The 21,037-nt window shown below is 39.0% G+C and overlaps 1 protein-coding gene across 1 annotated transcript; it reads right to left on the bottom strand.

Annotated features, from left to right (window-relative positions):
• Positions 1-6,901: 6,901 nt before the first annotated feature.
• On the bottom strand, positions 6,902-13,301 carry LOC113274580 (pectin acetylesterase 9-like). The gene is made up of 13 exons (XM_026523965.1): positions 12,852-13,301; positions 12,681-12,763; positions 11,377-11,506; positions 10,816-10,895; positions 10,523-10,609; positions 9,880-10,004; positions 9,711-9,771; positions 9,550-9,609; positions 9,376-9,453; positions 9,197-9,302; positions 8,948-9,096; positions 7,335-7,434; positions 6,902-7,244 (listed from the first exon to the last, which is right to left on the bottom strand). Exons 1-13 carry the CDS (start codon positions 12,991-12,993, stop codon positions 7,240-7,242), a joined length of 1,206 nt encoding a protein of 401 aa, XP_026379750.1. The 5' UTR covers positions 12,994-13,301; the 3' UTR covers positions 6,902-7,239.
• Positions 13,302-21,037: the final 7,736 nt, after the last annotated feature.

Below are 21,037 nucleotides of genomic sequence, written 5' to 3'. Positions count from 1 at the left end.
ATCGACACATACTTGGGATGATTTTTCCTAATCGTGGCGGATATCGTAAAGAACTCATCATCTTTGTTTGGCTTGGAATTTCCAACATCTTTCGGTACGGCAGAACATTTCTCAAATGACATCCTAATGAAAATTCTCTCACGCTACTTCCACCTTCGGAATAACTACAATGGAACAATACGAAGAGAAATTATTACGGAAAGTGCGTGGAAATTATTTTATCAGACACAGGAGATCCATCCTGGATGCAAGCCAATTTGTTTCAAAGTCACAATGCGCATAGGCAAAGAAATGGGGACTGACAGACCCTGCATCACCACCTCATGCCAAGGCCGTACCCTACAGCGGGAAACATACACACCGTCACACCAGGAAAAAAGGAGTAAACCCTAGAATCTAGGTTTTCACGGGAAGGGAATGACAATTACCATCTCATGCATGCCTACTTTTCATTGTAATTTAGGCGGCCAACATCACTACGGTACTTAAATGTTACCACAAGTTCGTGCAAAGCATACCTACGGCTAGGATTCATACCAATGCATAAGGACAATATTTCTACAAGTTAATGAAAAGGTACGCCTACATCTAGGGTTTGCACTAATACAAAAAGAAAAAAGAAAAACAAGTTAAAGAGGAAGTGTTGGAAGACATACCTGGGATTCGCTCGCCCGCTTTACTGTTACCACATGGCCAGAATAAGAAAAATATAGGTGTGAAATAAAAGGAGAGGCCGACCCTCCTTTTGTAAGCGTGATACTTGGGAGTTTGAATAAGGAAAGGACTTCCTATTTAAGTCAAGTAAGGAAAAGAGGAAACTGGGCCCGCGAAGACAAATCACCATGTCAAGACCGTCCGCGCCATTGCCTTGGCCCCACCACATGCCAAGCCATCCGCCATGCTTGCCTCGCCAGGAACGCGCCATTGCCTTGGACCCACCACGCCAAGCCGTCCGCGGATGCTTTACCTCACCAAACCGCGTCATGCCTTGCACCACCGTGCCGCGCCATGACTTGTCGCGCGAACACCAGCAACTCACCAAGCCAGCGTCATGATGTTCCCTAGACCATCCAAGGTGATGCATAGCCAGACTAAGCTGGCGATCTTCATCTCACCACTTCACAGTCTATACCACGAATAGAATCTACGCAAGGCCGCCAAACACGAGGATCATGGACTTTCCTTACCTCTCGAAAAAGGTTAGTCGGACCTTCCTGACCATCTTTGCACGACTTTTCATTTCGATTTTTATCCTTGCCCGTCACCATCTTATGCTTACCTCGCAACAATGTTCATGTTCCGAGCTAAGCAGGGGACTTAATGATGATGATGGTTTTTAGCTTAGGGTTAAAATCGTAAAACTATACATCTGATATGACGTCACTATGACCATTAGCACATTTATTGAATCAATCAACATGCCTATGTAAGAATTACCGAGGTACATTTTTTTACATGGGTCATGTTCCACGGCAAAACCCTTAACATTGTCTAACATCATCCATGCCAAACCCTAGTTGTCATGCTACCGCGCCAAAGCATGCCAACCATGCCAGCCGCACCACTGTGCCAATGGAAAACCATGTCAGCCACGTTTACCGTGCCAAGGCATGCCATCCATGCTGGCCTCACCATGCGCCAATGGCATGCCAAACCCTTGGCCCTAGCCATGCTGGCCTCACCATGCGCCAATGGCATGCCAAACCCTTGACCCTAGCCATGCTGGACGCATCATGCGCCAATGGCATGCCAAACCCTTGGCCCTAGCCATGCTGGCCACACCATGCGCCAATGGCTTGCCAAACCCTTGGCCCTATCCATGTTGGTCGTACCATGCGCCAATGGCATGCCAAACCCTTGGCCCTAGCCGTTCTAACCGCACCATGCGCCAATGGCATGCCAAACCCTTGGCCACACCATGCCAAGCCAACCGCGCCTTGCCTTGGCCCCACTATGCCAAGCCGTCCACACCATTCTGCCTTGGCCCCACTATGCCAAGCCCCCCGCACCATTCTTCCTTGGCCCCACTATGCCAAGCCGTCCGCACCATTCTGCCTTTGCCGCAGTATGCCAAGCCGTTCCCACCATTCTTCCTTGGCCCCACCATGCCAAGCCATCCAAACACTTTTCCCTACTATGCCAAGCCGTCAGCGTCATTTGCCTTGGACCAACCATGCCAGTCTTCCCTATGCGGCTACTAAAACGAAGGCGTGCGACGATCAACGACCACCCTTCAATCCTAGATGCAAATCCTAGCCTTCCAAGGTCGCCAGACTACACATGGTAACCTCTAGCCCAAAACCCTAGTTTTGGCCACGCCAAACCGCGCCAAGGCATGCCATGCCACATGTTCCAATGGCATGCCAACCACCTTGCCGCACCATACCATGCCGGACTTCCCTATGCGGCTACCAAAATGAAGGCGTGCGACGATCAACGGACACCCTTCAATACTAGATGCATATCCTAGCCGTCCAAGGTCGCCAGACAACACATGGTAACCTTTGGCCCAAAACCCTAGTTTTGGCCACGCCAAACCGCGCCAAGGCATGCCATGCTACATGTGCCAATGGCATGCCAACCACCTTGCCGCGACATACCATGCTGGCCTTCCCTATGTGGCTACCAAAACGAAGGCGTGCGACGATCAACGACCACCCTTCAATCCTAGATGCAAATCCTAGTCGTCCAAGGTCGCCAGACAACGCATGGTAACCTTTGGCCCAAAATCATAGTTTTGGCCACGCCAAACCGCGCCAAGGCATGCCATGCAACATGTGCCAATGGCATGCCAACCACCTTACCGCGCCACGCCATACCGGCCTTCCCTATGCGGATGCCAAAACGAAGGCCCGCAACGATCAACGACCAGCTTTTCATCTAAGATGCAGATCTTAGCCATCCAAGGTTACCAGTTAACGCATGGAAACTTTTGGCACTAGTTTGGTCGCGCCTAAACAAAGCCAAAACCCTAACTTTTGGCCGCCCCTAAACCAGGCCATATGAAAGCCATACCGAGCATGCTTTCATGCCACTGGCTACCAAACGAAGGGTTGCAATGATCAACGGCTACCTTTCCTCTTAAGATGCAAAATCTTGACCGTCAAAGGTCACCGATCCAGCAAGTCTCCCAATCTCGACTTTCCAGATAACAACAACATGCTACATGTTTTTCCATGAAAACACTCGAGACATCAACACATGTCACAAACTGGGGGATGCTCTTTGGGTATTGGTTTGGCGGTTTACAGCGTGCGGTGTACACTACGCCCGTTATAAGAGAGTATCATAAGGATGAGGCGGTTAGTAAATACAGGGAGTAATGGTGAAACGCTTTCTTTTATGGAACATCAATTCCAGGCGTTACCGGTTACCACCTCCTTCATTTACTCACCCGTTTTCCATTTCTTAATGAGACCAGAGTACGTTTCACTTCGACTTGTATAAATAAGCATTACCTATTTCCACCGAACGACAGGTTCAGGTTAGGAGCATACGACACTCAGAAAATATTTGCTAGCTTTCCATCTGTTAGCTTCCCACTTTCTGATACAAGTCATAGAAAACAACTACTCTTCCAGAATCAACTATTCTGGTCTCAACACTTTCTTCGCTTCCCTCCCCAAAACGAACCCTTCTCCTTCACTTTGTGACTGAAGCAAGTCTGAAACGGTTTAGGCCGGATTTGTACAGATTGATCTCTCGAATCTGAAGTACTCCCTTGCAGTACATTGTTTAGGGTTTAAGTTCGTTTCTCACCCACACACCCGAAATTACCAAAATCAGCAAAAACCGTTTTCACCCACAAACAGCTGGATTAAAAATCTGCAAGAATGCACCTTTTATCAACCATATTCTCTTTGCTGATGACTACATGGTCTTCTGCAAAGCTAATAAGATTGAAGACCAAAATATTATGGACATTCTAAATATATTTGGAAAACCTTGGGTCAGCTAGTCAACTTCAACAAATCAGGAGTCTTCTTCAGTAAAAAACACCAACCCTGATCTTATTCCTAACATCAGCAATGTTATGGGAGTACAAGTGCTCCAGCAGGATGAAAAGTACCTAGGCTCTCCTCTTTTCACTCATAGAAGCAAAATAAATTCTTTCAAGCCGGGTGTTGACAAACTAAAGATAAGATTCTCTAGCTGGAAAAATGTTCCCCTAAATCCAGCTGGGAGAGAAGTTCTCATCAAATATGTCACATATACTTCTAGTATATATCAGATGAACTGTTTCAGGCTACCAAAGCAAACTAGCCAAGATCTTAATAAACTTCAAAGAGACTTCTTCTGGGGAACAAGCTTAGAAAACCCAAAAGGTTACTATCTAAAGGCCTGACTGCAGTCTGCAAGCCTAAAGATCTAGGAGGGTTAGGTTTCATGAATATGGAATTATTTAACAGCTCTATGATCACTAAAATTGGTTCGAGGTTGGAAAAGGATAAAGATTCTATGGTTTCAACTAATGGATGTTAAGTATCTACTTGGAAGGAATGTACTCAATATGGACATCAAGCCAAAAGATTGAGATTCTTGGAGATGAAAATGCATCTTAGAAGGCATTAACAACATTCAACATCATTGTACTTGGAGGATTGGCAATGGGAGGAAGATCAGAATTTGGGAGGATATCTGGATTCCAAGTATCTCTGCACAACTTATCAAACCTGCTAACTTCCCACACTTAATTGAGACAGTTTCTAATATCCTTTTACAAAAAGGTCATTGGGATAACACAATGGTCCAAAATTATTTCAATCACCTTATTGCTCAGGCCATTCTTGCTCTGGTCACTCATCTACAGGAGGAAGAAAAGATTCAATGGAATCTAAATGACGCAGGAAAATTCTATGTCAAAACCTTATTCAAGGCCAATATGGAAAACCTCTACAGAAATGATATTTTCACAAGAAACTGCGGAGCTATCTGGAATATGGATATTGCCCCAGTAAAAAAACATCTTTATTTGGAAAAATGCTCATGAAATCCTTCCCACCAATGCAAAAATAGCTAGCATACTGCATTACATTAATCTTATTTTCTAAATATGCAAAAGTGGGGAGGAAACAATGACACATTTGTTCCTAAATTTCCCTGCTGCAACCTCTGTCTGGCAGGAAACTATTGGCACTAATCATGCTCTTTTTGATAACACAACAACCTTCATAGATTGGTTGAACTCCTGGTACTTACCTGGAGATGCTAATAACAACTGCAGCCTTTATGCTACTATTTGTTGGTTCATCTGGAAGGCCAGGTGTGATCTGGTTTCAGATGCATCCAGCCAAATGGCAGACAAACAACAAATAGTATTAGGCAGCATCTATGCAATCATAACATAATACATAAGCTCACAACCCATATTATGAATACTTTCTCTCTAAACTATGAGGAACAAAATTTATCTGATGATTATTCCATTGCTCCATACAACTTGGATCATTACAATGGAGGAGACTTTGACATAATCATCAGAATTTGCACCATCCAAGACCCTGACACTCTAATCTATTATACTGCGCTAACTTCTACAGATTTTGCAGGAAATCCCATTAGAAAAAGAGGTCACCCAGGCTACTCTGGAATTGGGGGAGAAACAGGAGGAGCAGACTTATCACTCAAATGGGCAAAAAAAATGCAGCATACCAATGTGGAAATACAAGCTGAATCCATGGAAATATTGATCTGTTTCAAGTTACTATATCATAATGTTGTCAAAGGGAGATTTCATATGAACTTTCATGAAGTTATGAACAACGAAGACGAAAACAATATTACCAGAATCAACCCAGTTAATTTCGTTTTAATTATCCTTAAGGTCATCCATAGATCTTAGAATCTAGAAACTTTTAAGAACATATGGTTATTTCTTGTAAGAACAATGTGAGTAGGATTGCTAATAGCAGTCCTACTAATCTTTTGTATGTGAATTAAGTCCTCATTGGCCTAAGTTTCTCTATAAAAAGAAGATGTACGAAGACTTATTAGACGCTCAAAGATCAGTTCGTGAATGATGGAATAACCCTTATCTTGGGACACCAGGCGAGTAGCTAGACAATATCGGGAAAGCTACATCAAGAAGACCATATCATACCACCTGATATTAGACTCATCAATTAGATACGTTTTCCAAACGATGTAACCTTGTTGTATGAACATATCGTCTATAATTCTAGCCAGCTAAGAGAGAAGGAAAGTGCTAAGTAACATAGAAGATAGGTAGACTGAAGGAGAGATTGTATTAGCAAAACCTTGAGAGTTTGTGCAATTTTCATCCCGTGGATGTAGGTAATCAAGAACTACAGTGTACTTTGAATATCACTTAGCCTCATTCTTGATATCAGGATGTCAGGAAACCTTGATCAACTCTTAGAGGGAACTGTGGGATCACTGGGATATGATTTTATCATAACTTTCTATTTAAATTCTACTCTAATAGGATGGATGGGGTTTTGGCCGTCTCACGGGGTTTTAAAGTTAGAAGCTTCTTTCAATCTCTAGTTCTACCTAATGATTTAAAAAATAAATCCAATTTTCCATAGATACTAAAAAATTAGAAAGATGAAACCAAAGCCAAGACAATAGAATACCGAGTTATTACCGGTGAAACTGGTAATTGACTTGTACGCTTCCTATATTGTGTCGCAAGGATTTACGATATAGAATAATTTATGGCTCTTATACAACCTTAAAATGATCGTAAACGAGCATCGTTTGTATCAGCGTTATAGTTCATGAATCCACAATCCTTTACCAGACTTGAACCGACTGCAAACAAGAGGAAAATAATCCCACAATAGTGCATTTATAAAAGCAATCATATTGTTAGGTATTAATAGTTTAAAGAGTAGCGCGTATTATACATAGGCTGACGGTGAGTAAGTAACAAGCAACAAGCGCCGAAACTTCAAAGCAGTGCGGATATTATATAATAATGGCATCAAAGAAGACAATGTAACTTTGTAAGAAGAAAAAAATATTTTGTATAAACAAAACATTGATGCATGAATGATGATGACTGTTGCTGTCGAGTAATCCACCTCAACCGTTTTACATTTACTTTCTTTTGGCATGTGAGAAGAAATCTTAATGTGTTGAACTAAACTTCGCCCCAAAAAAAATTTCTTTATATTCATTAATTAATGAAAATACTGATATCGAGACTAATGAATTCACACCCGAAGAAACGAGAATCAACTTCATCAGAGGTCTTTGTCAGTATATCAGTACCCTTTAATCTAGCATAAATAAACGCAATTATCAAAATCCCGCACGAAAAATACTTAGATGATGCAAAATTTAGTAGGAATAGTTGGATGGTGTTGTACCTGTAATGTTGCGGCACCTACTACCTAAAGGATATGGTTTGTCAAGCAACTTTGATGGTGTTCTCTCAAAATACCAATCACCAACTGACTCTGCTATCGTCTGTTAAAAATTAGTATCTCATCGTTAGTTTTATATATATATATCCGGAAATCAACTGTATCAATAACGCTAAGCAAATTTCATTAAACTGGTAAAAGAATTTAAAGTTCATACGAGGCATAAGCAAAATGTGCTACTAAATATGTACGTTTTGCAAAAGGTGCTTAAATGAGCATAGCTGAAGATGGATAACGTTGTATATAGCTAAACAATCTTTTTTAGAAAATTGAAATCGGCCTAACTGTTTAAAACAACCTGATAACGTGGACCTTGACCACTATGTTTAGTCTTTGACTCTAACCGTGGTCGTAGAATTGATCCGCTTAATGTTTTTCTCGGTTTAACGTTATGTTACTGCTTATTGCATTAGGTCATCATAATATCAATTTAATAATTAAAATTTAAAACGAATTTATTCGATGATGCTAAGAAATTATAAAGTGGTTTTACCCGAATACAGGCAATCCATTTATGCAAATATGATTCCGCTTTATCAAAATGACTGATGAATAATATATACCACATTTTTATTAAGAGATTTTATTATAGATTTTTTTGATCGGAAATATTTTATTTGCATTATGATATAGGATTTTATCACGTATTCTTTACAATCGAAACCATTTTTTTGACACTACTAAAGTTGTATGCGCGTTATCATATGGTATGCGTGTGTGTGCATTATGAAATGATTTTTCTTCTCAAATGTTGATTATATAAATTGTGTATGGGATCATTGTGCTTAAGTACTTTTGTGTTGGGACTCTTTAGCAGCCACCACAGTGGTATTAGGGTGTTTCGTTTTAGCAATAATCATAATGTTATTGTAAGCACGAATTCGTCAAATCGGGAGGTAAGGTTTAGCAATAATCGGATTATTTCGATAATGACATTATTGTTAAGTTGTTTGGCAATCACCACACTGTTTTCAAACAATTTTTGAGCCGTAATCATTATATAATCAAGTGCTTATAATATTATTTTACTTAAATACATCAAAACAACAATTACCCACGGATGATTTGAGTTCACATATTTAAAAAAATATTGAAGGACATGATCTTTATTTGATCATACTATCTGAATCATTGTACGTCTTAATGAGTGTCTATTGTCATTTCTCTTTGTTTCTCTAATTTGAATGTCAATTTTGACGGCATCTACTAGACATAAAAATAACGATCATGATTAAGTAAATGCAACATAATTTATCATTATTTCTTATAAAATGCATAAAGAAAATTTACTTAAATAAACTCATTATCAAGTTTTGGAATCTATTACGGGTTTTTAAGTTTTTCAAAATATTTGTTTTATATCCAAAATGTTAACAAGTGGTCTTACTATTCAGAATTTAAGAGGTGAAGAAGGATAAACCAACGGATACTTCCACAAGGTATTAATACGGATTAGCGCTATAAGACATTTCTCCTGGATTAATTTTGCATTTTTATTGGGCGATTATCACGAAGTTCAACGATCCTACGTACAAAATTAAATCTTATATACATACCTTATCGTGAATTCTTGGGGAATCCGGAGCAAACCATGTTCCGTCGGACTCAGCTTGACAGTGAGCGAAACATGAATTTATGAACATCCCTCCCGTTTCGGAGAAATCGTTAAAGTCTGACAAAGCGTTAATCATTTCATATCTAAAACCTGTAAGTTGGATATTGAGAGCCTCAATCAGAACAGTGAACAGAGAATCTAAAGGAGAATACAGTCAAGATAACAGAAAGATATCCGTGGTTAGAACAACCTTGTAATGTTTTAAGCTGATCTTCATCACACGTTTTAGTCTTGTTTTTACATTGCTCCCAATCTTTGCTCGGATCAGTGGAAGGTGGAACGAGATGATGACCAATCTAAAATAAGAGTTTGATCAATTTTTTCAGAAAGAATACAAAGCAGGATTCATTTGAAGTTTAACATTCTTACTTGGTAAGTATCATAAGCCGAATTTAAGATGAAGTATGGTGCTTTAACGTAAGGCAAAGCATATTGTGGAAAGAAGCACTGTAAGAGAGAAATGACATATGAGACCCACGCACCATAAACAACGCGAAACCTTTATTCGTACGACAAACTATATTCAGTTTAGTGGACTTATACCTGATATGGATAGTCATGAAGTGAACTAGTACAGTTTTCATTCAGAAATTGTTGTGCACCCTGTAAATTTACTTCTCAGTTTTCGTATCCAAAAGTTGAATATTCTCATAATACAATGGATTCGAGCCTTGTTGAGCAAGAGACAGTGAATTAAGACTAACCTGTAGAGCAACAACTTTTTCGAAATAATGCCTTGCTGTGTAATTCAAACTAATGTCTTTTCTGGAAGAAAAAAAAAGGGACGATAGACCATAGAACTATTAGACTAAAACAGGTCATACAACATTTGGTTTCGCGTGTGTGCATGGTAAGGGTTGGACAATCACTTACATATCAAGGAAAACCCCAGCGTCACTCATGCATTTTACAGTGGCAGTCTTGGGTAAATAGCTAGTGAAGTTATCACAGTGCAAGAAAGTTGCGAGACCACCAGCAGAACAACCTGAGAGCAGGGCCTGGAAAGCAAAAATTTGTAAATATTCCAGAAATTGATCCTTGAACTCCGGTTAACAATATGTACAATGTGAGACCACAAATAAGAATATGCACTCAAGGGTCAAGGATCCAAAGAGTATGTTCCTAATCTCAAACTACCAACAAACTTACAAGATGTACATGCGACTGAAGATTTCATATGCTGTATACTTCTATATCATTTAAAGGGTCCTTAGAGCTATAATACAAGCAAATCATCATTCTTATCTTAATCATCTCTAATGCATTAAGCCAAAAGGTTTTAATCTTCTACATTTCGCCGAAAACTGTAAGTTCTGTAATGTGAGTTCAATCTTACTGAATTCAAATGTTGGTTCTACTTGTTTCTCAAAATGAAATGCTGGTATTCCCCAATGCAAATATAAACAAATTGTTTCCCAATTTTAAATCACCCGCTTATGCAAAAATAAAATGAAACTAGTTAAAAGGTGAAAAACAAAATTCTGGAAAAAGAACAAAAAGTTTAGCAACCACTCACCTTTTCTGTAACATTCAAACCCTTGGGAAGAAGATCATCAATGATTGCCTTCCAAATCCTCTGGCCCCTAAAGTATAGCTTTACTGTCTGTTTCCAGTAAGTAATTAAAAATCCCACCCATCAGTAAATCTAATCTCTTGTACGAAAAACTAGTCAAAGATTTCTGACTTGACCTTTTTGTTTCTTCAAATTTCAATAACAAAGTCTCAGAATATGATGGGCACCAAATGGTAAAAAATGCTCTTTGGAAGGCAATGCTTAACACCCATAAAATAAAATGTAAGACGACTTACTTCATTTTGATACATAGAGTCCCCGGAAAATGAGCCTCCATCGCAATATCTAATCTTAATTCGATTCCAATTATAAAAATCTGAAACATATGTTAGATAACTCAGTTGATAGTTTTTACTGTAATTGTAGAAGTAAAAGTATAATAATCATGCGTAGTTTGAATTGAGAAATTGTAACATGTGTCAGCTAACTTGGTTGATGGTTTTTTACGGTAATTGCCAAAGTTAAATGGTAAACCACCAGTGAACTGAACCATGCATAAAAATGCAGAAGAACTGTGAAAAGACCAAGCTGAGACAACCCTACTAAAACTTTGTTCTTTTGTTTTGTTTACCAACTTAGTTAATGCCTTAATGGTGTTCGGGTATATATATGTATTGATGTGAGTATATATTTTCGATTGTTGCCTATGCCAGCTGCAAGCTTATATAGTATATTAATAGTTATGGCAATTTATGCAGCATCATTGTTGTTGCCAAAAAAGAGAAAGGAAAAACACCGACACAAGTCTTGCGTAGGACGGGTGGCAATAGTGTGTAAGAGATTGTGCTTATATGTACCAGGATTCAAGGATGCGTTCTTGCTCATGATGCCATAGAAATGCTTCCATTTTTCCATATGAGTACTCGACCCTCTTTTCTCTTTTGCTCTTTTCACACATTCCGCAGTAGTATGACACCAACCGCCTCCCTATAAATTTCCGAAAGACAACAACCAGTTAGCAACTTGAAAAGAAAAGAGAGCACATAATGTACCAATAATCTATCAAACTTCGATATGAAGGAACAATAGTATGCAATTATTAGTATGATCATTATCTTTTGATTCATTGCGGATTATATGAGAGTGTAGTAATTATTATTATTTGATCATTATCTTTCGATTATATGAGAGCGTTCACCATTTAGGTATGCGGTCAAGATCGAAAACGGTCAGGTCGGCGATTACGTGAAGTTGTTGCTTTTGCTTTTGGATGATGATAATGGTGGTGGTCATGAGACTAAATTCTTCCCACTTATTTTTCCAAATCCTTTTCTCATTTTGTTCCGTGACTGTGACTATCTCCACTTGAATATACAAACAAAAATTGTTAAACCTTGAAAATAAAATAAACTACATAAAAAAAAAGTATACACACATCCGATCCTTAAATGGGATCCCCTGTTTTCCCGCAAAGGCCGGACCCATATATCTCCACTTGCATTTTCAAAAAGAAATTGTTATACCCTGAAAATAAACTACCTTAAAAGCCTATACACACACCTAATCCTTAAATGGAATCCCCTGGTTTCCCCAGGAACCCATATATCTCCACTTGCATTTCCCAAAAGAAATTGTTAAACCATGAAAATAAACCAACTTTAAAAGCGTATACAGGTATCCAACCCTTAAAACCCTTAAATGGAATCCCTTGTTTTTCCCCAGGGCCGGCCCATATATCTCACTTGTATTTTTCCAAAACAAATTGTTAAATCGTGAAAATAAACTTCCTTAAAAGCTTGTACATACCGCCAACCCTTAAATGGGATCCCCTGTTTTTTACTTAACCTACCCATGATAATTGTTTAGATTTGTTTATCTATAAATATTTTGGTACCGATGAGTTTCAAGTTTTGTCAGAAAAAGACGGATAACAGTGGTAATGGTTCTTACTTGCAACAACAGTCTCTTCTTAGTCGATGACAGAGTACGCCGTTTCTTAAAAAATGTGTGAATATATATAATATTAATCCGGTGGCCTCAGCCACCTGACTTGTTTATTCGCTACGTAAAATCCGGTGGTCTCAAACCTTTCTGTGTAATATAAAAAGAAGAAGAAAAAAACAAAAAGAAGAAGAAAAAGGAACGGAGTAATTGTTTGTACCTCAAAGACTAAAAGCCAGTTATTTGCTCCGGAACCGTATCCTCTGTCTAGATGATAACCAGGTGGACTCCCATCCAAACAAACTACAAATAAATCACCAAAACTAAATAAACATTTATTCAAAACAAAAATAAAATGAATTTCGATCGAAAAAGGTAGAATGTGACTTACCAGCTCCTAGAGTTGTAGCATTTTGAACCAGAGTCAGCTCCACTAGATCATCTTTCGTTTCTGATGCATGAATTCTCAATGGTGTGAATGTTAACAATAATAACAAACTAATATAAACAAACCCATAACTTGTTGTATTCATCTTCTTCTTCTTCTTCTTGTATTCTTCTGTGTCTAGAATCGCAGACACAGAGAGATGAAAGGAGAAATATACGGAGAAGATCCTTAAATACTACTGATGAGAGGGAGAAGTAACTAAATCCGATGCTCTGCTCTGGCCTTTGTTAAATTTGTTGTGAATGTATGATGGAGGAGGTAACAGCTTTTATCTGGAACTAACATCTAAAAATACTTGATATGATGGGGGTACGAGATTGTACCACGTAGTAGTGGTATTAATATTTGTCGACGGTGGATCTAATCGGCAGCTTATGCATCCGGCAAAACGCAGAAGGGAGTAGTGATGATACTGCTCACATTCTCGCCGGATTGCATGAGATTGGTCGGCAGTTGCAACATTCCTCGCCGACGGGGAGGCAAAGTTCAAGCTTAAATACTTGTCAAGAAATTATTTTATGGGCAATTCGTTGCTTGTCCTTAATTTGTAATTAAATAAAAGATGAAATTGGTGGTGGTCCGGTATTTGCACTTCTGGATTCTGACTTATCAGAAGAGTTTGCACGGGAAAATGCTAGATCATCCGGGCTAATAAGTATGATGATACAAAATATAAGCATCAATCATATCAGACATTTATCTCAAATGGTATCGAGTCTAAACTTCAAAAAAAAAATCAACCTAGCTAGTGCAATAAAAAAACTTTTTATAGGAAGTATATATGGGCCTGTGTGTGGATGCCATTTCATTTTGTGGAGGAGAGCAAGCACTATGATTTTATTATTATTATTTATTTTAATTGGCTATGTCAATGTAGAGAATGGCAACTACTGTGACCAATTGACCATGAAATTCTCTGCAATCCAATAGATAGGCAAGGCTTTGCTACGGCATGTTATACATTGTGGCGCTGCTGCCACATGTCATAGCAAAATGTTAGCGGGTGAAAATCGAGCACCCAATTTGATCGAAATCTTAGTTTCCAAGAGTGCAATATTTTTGGTCCATTATTGATTATTATATTTTTGATTTTCGTATCCGCCAAATAAATTTTGTCCTGAAATTCTGTTGTTGTTAACGGGAGTTCCAATCTATCGGGAGAGTTCCAAAACTCATCTAAGATCAATTAGAAAATTTTATTTCCTACGTAGATTTTGACATGCTCCATATAATTTGGCATCACCGTTAGTAGTGTTGTAATTTTGATTGGAAACGCTTCCCGCACTAGTGGAGCTGAGTATCTGGTATTTTGCACGAGATAGATCCGGCCAACCAATTTTTACAGATTGGTTTCCGACCCGTACATTGATAGACGCCATGCTAGAGTGGACTTGCGGGATCCTCGATCTGGATCTTGGATTGTGTGGGGTGCTATCCTAAAGATCTGTAGGCCCGAACCTGTTACATTAACGGTGAATATTAAATTATTTTTGGATCGACTTGAAATCTTCCACAACATCTTACACTGAGAGCAATATTCGGTTTAGTTGTAGTGGGACATAACAGACTTCCAATCATATATTTATACTGTTTATGGTCGATGGATCTTTCATTGGAATCAGATTGAAGCTTTCCGGTGGTTGGCATGGGAGTTTCCATAGGCGTTGCTTCATTAAGATCGATCTTCTTAGTGAGAGTTCTACAATATTTTTCGTGAGATATAAAAATTCCATCCTTCAATTGCTGACTTGTAAAGCTAAGAAGTATGAAAATTCTCCCACATTGCTCTTTTCGAATTCATTCTCATAAGTTCTAAGAAATTCATCAGAGAGAATTTTAAAAGTTAGATCAGTAGATAATATCATCAAGGTAAATATGTGCAATTACAACATCTTTAGCATTCCACTTAGTAATCAAACTTTTGTCAGCACCTCCCCTAGAAAATTTTCGTAATAAAAAGGAAGTTAACTTGTCACACCAAGCTCTAAGAGTACGCTTACGACAATATAGTTCTTTGTTGAGTCTAAGTACATGATCATGATAGAGAAGATCCTCAAATCTCTTAGGTTGAGCAACATAGACTTCTTTCTTTGTATCTCCGTTAAGAAAACATGTTTGATTTCCAGTTGGAAAAGCTGAATTTTGAGATTGCATGTATAAGCTAGCAAGAGTCGAATAGATTCTATCCGAGCCATGGGAGCGAATGTTCCATCAAAATTTATTCCCTTCATTTGCGAATATTTTTGAGCTATAAGTCTATCCTTGTAACCCTTTCATACACACCTAACTTGTTTTTGGAAATCGACTTTGTACCAACAATTAATATTAATTCCTTTCGCTGGATACATTTACATACCCATTGTCTTTCAAACTGATTAAGTTCCCATGTATTTGCATCGCCAATGATGTAATCTTTAGAATGCTTGAGATAAAACCACTTAGGAGTTTTATGAGCTTCATTCCCGGTGTGGACAGCACTATCAGGAAAACTGTCAGCATCATCTTTATTACTTGGATCATTGATGGTTGTAAAGATAACATGTTCTTCCTCAGATGATATATCTTTAGTTTTATTAACTATTTCAGAAGGAGATAGTTCAGCTGTAACATGTTTATCTAGTCTAAAGTCACTTACATCAATAACCACATTGGCAGATTAATTTCATCATGACCTTTGTTCGAAGACTATATACTTTGGAAGCACAATTGTGAGAAGCATATCCATGAATGATATATACCTTCCTCAGTTTTGAAGTCGAGTTTTACCTTATGTTCTTTATTTTAAAAATGTTGCACTTGCTTCCAAAAATTCTAAGATAACCTAGATTAGGTTTTGTCCCATACCCCAATTCATAACAAGTATTTAGTATTTTTCGATCTCTAATATACCCGATTTATATGAGATAACATGCAGTATAAAGAACTTCTCCCTAGAACGTAAATAGTAATTTTTTTTATTGCGAAGCATTACTCTAGTCATTTCTTGAATATATTTATTATTTCTCTGCGGAACACCATTAGCTTGAGGAGTAATAAGTAAAGAAAATTGATGAGAGATTCCAAGTTTATTAAAGTACTCATAATGTTTTGCATATTTATATTCTGTTCCACAATCGGTTCTTATTTTCTTAAGTTTCCGACCCTATTCATTTTGGTAACTACTCACATTAATATTGAACTCTCCAAGAGTGTCATTTTTGTGTTTGAGAAATACAACCCAAGTAAACCGAGCATAGTCATTAATCATGACTAAGGCATATCTTTTACCTCTAAAAATAGTATGTTGAATAAGATCAAAAGAATTCATGTATATAAGATTAAGAGGAGCTTTAGTAGATAGATCTTGTGAAAATTATGTGGAACTTTTGCTTGTTTCTTCTACCTTAACATTAGTTTTTGGAACACCCCGGGAAAATTCACGATTAATGAGCTTTCCAAGCATTCTACAGTTCAAATGACCAAACCTTTCACGTCATAAATTTTGGATTATACATTGGTCAAGTTACAATGTAAATTTGACCGACTTTTCAGAAGATAGCGGTTATTCATACTCCACAAAAGATGATCTTTCCTGACTTGTCTTCAATATCATAGAATGATATTAAAGATAACTTTATGAACTTTATCATAAATTTGACTTATAGAGAGAAGATCGGCTTTAATTCCTGTAACATAAACAACATCATGCATTTCAGATATACTTGGTATCTTTATACTCTACCTTTTGTTAATAATCTAGACAACTACTTCTGTCCCCTAAAGTTAAAGATCCTCCTTTGTATTCTTTGGTTTTTATAAACCATGCGAAATCACCTATCATTTTTTTTTGCTACATCTCCAGAATGAAGAGGTGCATTTGAATGCAAAAGCACCCATACACTTCTCAACAATTTTCTTACCTGTATAATTAGACCTGATAGTACTTTTGCAAAGGTTTTTTTATTAACTTGCTACGACACAGTTGACCTAGTTCAAACAAAATTTTTGCATCATAGTTTTTGTGATTGTAAACTTTACAAGATTGTTGAAAATGAACACATCGATATTACAGAAAGTATAGGTGGATTCAAAATCGTTCTGGTTTATCAGAAAATCATTTTTTTTCGATTTTTAGGTTTTACATATCAAATTCCTCGTTATATGATTTCCCACAATTTGTTATCAAGTTAGATATCAATGGAAAATATTTAATTAAGAAGTCTTTAAGATTCAAGTACTCTTTTTTAACAAGTTTCAGTTCATCCATGGCATTGATAAGTTTTCCGACCAAATATTTGTTTTGTTCCACTTGTTCCTCTAACATTTCTTGAAGGAATAATTTCTTTTCTAATGCATCTTGAAAATGCAATACTTGTTTGGATGGTAAAATATTTTCACCTCCAAACACGAATCTGATGATGATGTTGATATTGATCCAACTGCTACCTTTCTCTTCTCGTAAACAGTGTTGGGGGGTACTTGCAAAAAACCCTGTGATGCTTAAGTTAGCTAGAGTTTTTCACGGGAGTTTTAGTAGGGCAGATTGCATACCTTTTAGGGTTGTGAACCCATCAATTTATAAGTTGCAAATCAGGCTCTTACCCTAATTTCGAGATAAGCATGAATTGCATTAACTTGCCCTGCATGCCTCCTGGAATATTGCAGAACATTCCCTGCATGACTTGGCCAACAACCCTTCTAGATGTTTCGAGAGACTTCCTCTTGGGTTATGGAATTAACTAAGCAGAAGGATACAAAAGACCAAGCCCAAGAATTAGATCAATTGGCTAATCCCACACACTGGGGAAGATAAATCTTCAAGCCAAGTGAGAATGGGTTGAAACATCAGTGAATCAACGACTCAACTAGGCTGGAACTCGGTGAGCCGGCTCGGTTCAACCTGGTGGGCGTAAATGTCCTCCAGTGTTATCGCGCGGGTGTAAACAACTGAGGAATATTCTAATTTGGTACGACGCATGGAATCAAGACCAACTGTCGCCGGTCGGTAATGGCTGCCGCAGATGGTGGCCTCCGGACAACAGCGTCGCTGGAGAAGATGACAGGTGCAGGTGACGTCATCGTGACGCAAGATGATGATGTCATGCGGACACCATAGACGGTGACGGTAACGGCTTCCTTACGGCGTTATAAATAAACGAACCAGATTTGCGTCCGTCTAACGGTCTTAAATGCAAACGGTATAAGACCGGCTGGAACTCGGTGAGCCGTCTCGGTTAAACCAGGTGGGCGTTGTTAGAATACGGGCATCCAACTCAAACCAATTGGCAATGAGTGGAGAGGCCCAAAGAGTTATAAAACGTAGGATCTTAGATTGTCCAGACAATGTGAGACTAATAATCTCATCCAAATTATAAGAAACAATTGTCAGATTCATAGATATCGGTAGTTGTCCGGTCGTACCCGAACAATAAGATTCTAGACACGCCCCCTCACATGTAGCCTCGTTGGGTCTAACATGTGGACAATTAATCTGGTGGCGCGGAGTAAAGGCGCGGTAAAATGAGTCGTCACATATAGCTTGCTTTGATACCATGTTAGAATACGGGCATCCAACTCAAAACCAATTAGCAACGAGTGGAGAGGCTCATAGAGTTATAAACCGCAGGATCTTATATTGTCCATACAATGTAGGACTAATAATCTCAACAGGCGTAAACATCCTCCAGTGTAAACACGCGGGGTGGAAATAACCGAGGAGTATTTTAATTTTGTACGTCGCGACGCATGGAATCAAGACCAACTATCGCCGGTCGGTAATGGCGGCCGCCGGATAACAACGTCGTCGGAGAAGATGACTGGTGCAGGTGACGTCATCGTGCCGCAAGTTGATGATGTCATGCTGACGCCATAGACGGTGACCGTAAGGTCTTCCTGACGGCGTTAGATGCAAACAGTATATGCCGACGGTAACGGAAGATTTTGCATAGATCAGAACTGCTGACTGTTACTCGCTGACTGGACCATCCGCTAAGATGGCAGCTGCTGGTTGGTCACTAATGCTGACGTGGCGCTACTCACTGCTGACGTGGCGTGGCAAACTGATGTGACAATGTGATGCTGATGTGGAAAGATGACGTGGCAATTCAAAGCTGACGTGGTGGTTTAGTGCTGACATGGGATTGATGATTTGGTCCCTTCTTGCCTTGATTTGGATCTTTGCGCATGGACTTCTATGTATAGTGCTTGGGAGGCCTAGTGAGCGATACTTGACTAATAAGAAGAGCATATTAGGCCCAAGTAAGCCCATTTCTAGTGTAATTTATTATGGTACAAACACCGCCCCCTCTTAATCCATAACTTGTTATGGATTAAGAAGTTCGGGTTTCCCAATTCTGTCTGCGACTGAACTTCGCATTGTTCTGGAGTGTTGCATAACTCGCCCCCGAGCGTGTTATGCAACTCGCCCCCAGGTATTGATTTGTTTGTGAGCTGAGGTGTTATATATGTCGCCACAAGGTGATTTAGGTGATATAAAAATCTCCCCCAGTATGTAACGGTGTCATGCAGTTCAATTCTCGCGCAAGGGTGCACTTCCTTACTGCATTTTTCTCACGCATGGAATGAGAAATTGTGTTTTTATGCTATCTTGAATTCGTGCAGGGGGGCAACCCCACTATTCAGGATGCGCTCATAGTTGAGATGTGAACATTTTCTCATGCCTGGATAGGATAAAATGTTCGCAATATTTGTTGTCGTCCCATACGATAGGGATATGCTTGGAATAGGGTAAAAATGCTCGAACTGTGCATTCATCCTATCTGCGAGGTGTTGGAGATGTTGCTGACAGCTAACTCCAATTGTATTGCTTTGTCATTTAGGACCTACTGCGGATTCGAACCATCACCAGCAGCTTATAATTAAACACGACCAATTTTGATAGAATGTGGAAAACCAAAATAATATTGAATTAAATATTTGAATATGAATAACATGATCAATACCTACTTCCCAACAACAAAGCCTTGTTAAAACCTTTGCGTGGAAAACCTAGTGGGATAAAACCATCATAAAGGAAAAAGAGTGCAACAAAACAGGATTTGAACGCAACTACTCCTATGCGAATTTAGCTAATGATAAAAATTCTTCCAGTGGAACGAATTCCATGGATTCCATGGTTTTGAATCTTGAGTACCATCGAGGTTCTTTAGGTAGTAGGAGCCACGAGATGCGGGCTTGTCTACTATGTACGGACCTTCCCAATTTGCTCCGAGCTTTCCGCAGTTTGGCTCTATTGTGGCTGCTCTAATTTTCTTCGACACATACTCCCCTGGGTTGAATGACCGTTCTTTGACTTTACGATCATAGCTCAGATTGATTGTCTGCTGATATCGAACTAACTGCTGCAAGGATGTTTCTCTTTGTTCTTCCAGCAGCTCTTTATTTAAAGCCATTATATTGTCGTTGCTTTCAGATTCGACAACACGAGTCTTGATAGTATTAAGGTGTACCTCAGTGGGTATGACTGCCTCTGTTCTATAGGCCGGTGTGAATGGGGAAACTCCAGTGGATCTTTTTGGGGTCGGTCGATAAGACCACAAGACTTCTGGGAAACTCCATTTTCCCTTCGCCTTTTCTTGAGATTGTCCATAATAACACGATTTGTTGTTTCTGCATGCCCATTGCTTTGAGAAATACGGAGCAGAAAAGTTGTGGCGAATGTTCAGGTTCTCGCAAAATTCTTTGATCATTCCGGAATCGAACTGCTTTCCATTGTCTGACACCAACTCGTGTGGGATTCTAAATCTGCAGACGATGTTCTCCCATATGAACCTTTTTACGTCGTATCTGGTAACATGTACCAATGTCATTGCCTCAACCCATTTTTTAAAATAATCAGTTCTGACCAGTACATATTTCACTCCTCCAGGAGCTCCGGGGAGTAGTCCGACGACGTCTAGTCCCCACTTATCGAACGGCCAGGGACTAAAAACTGGATGCAATTCATTTGCGGGCCTTTTAGGAATTGGAGCGTGTTCTTGGCATCGCATACATTTCTCCGCGTATTCTTTAACATTTTTCTGCATGCATGGCCAGAAGTACCCCTGGGTAAGTATCTTGTGCGCGAGACTGCGCCCTCCAGAATGGTTGCCACATATTCCTTCATGAGCCTCTGCCAATATCTGTTGTCT

This window comes from Papaver somniferum, chromosome 4 (assembly GCF_003573695.1).
Source record: "Papaver somniferum cultivar HN1 chromosome 4, ASM357369v1, whole genome shotgun sequence".
NCBI classification, from domain to species: domain Eukaryota; kingdom Viridiplantae; phylum Streptophyta; class Magnoliopsida; order Ranunculales; family Papaveraceae; genus Papaver; species Papaver somniferum.
The sequence above is the reverse complement of the archived record's forward strand: the minus strand, read 5'-3'. Positions and strand labels throughout refer to the sequence as shown.

Coding starts and splice junctions, on each gene's coding strand:
- LOC113274580 (XM_026523965.1), bottom strand. CDS start 12,993: ATGAATACAACAAGTTATGGGTTTGTTTATATTAGTTTGTTATTATTG. Junction 9,772..9,879: donor GCTGGGGTTTTCCTTGATAT/GTAAGTGATTGT, acceptor TTTTTCTTCCAG/AAAAGACATTAGTTTGAATT. Junction 7,435..8,947: donor CCCCAAGAATTCACGATAAG/GTATGTATATAA, acceptor AATTTTTAACAG/ACGATAGCAGAGTCAGTTGG.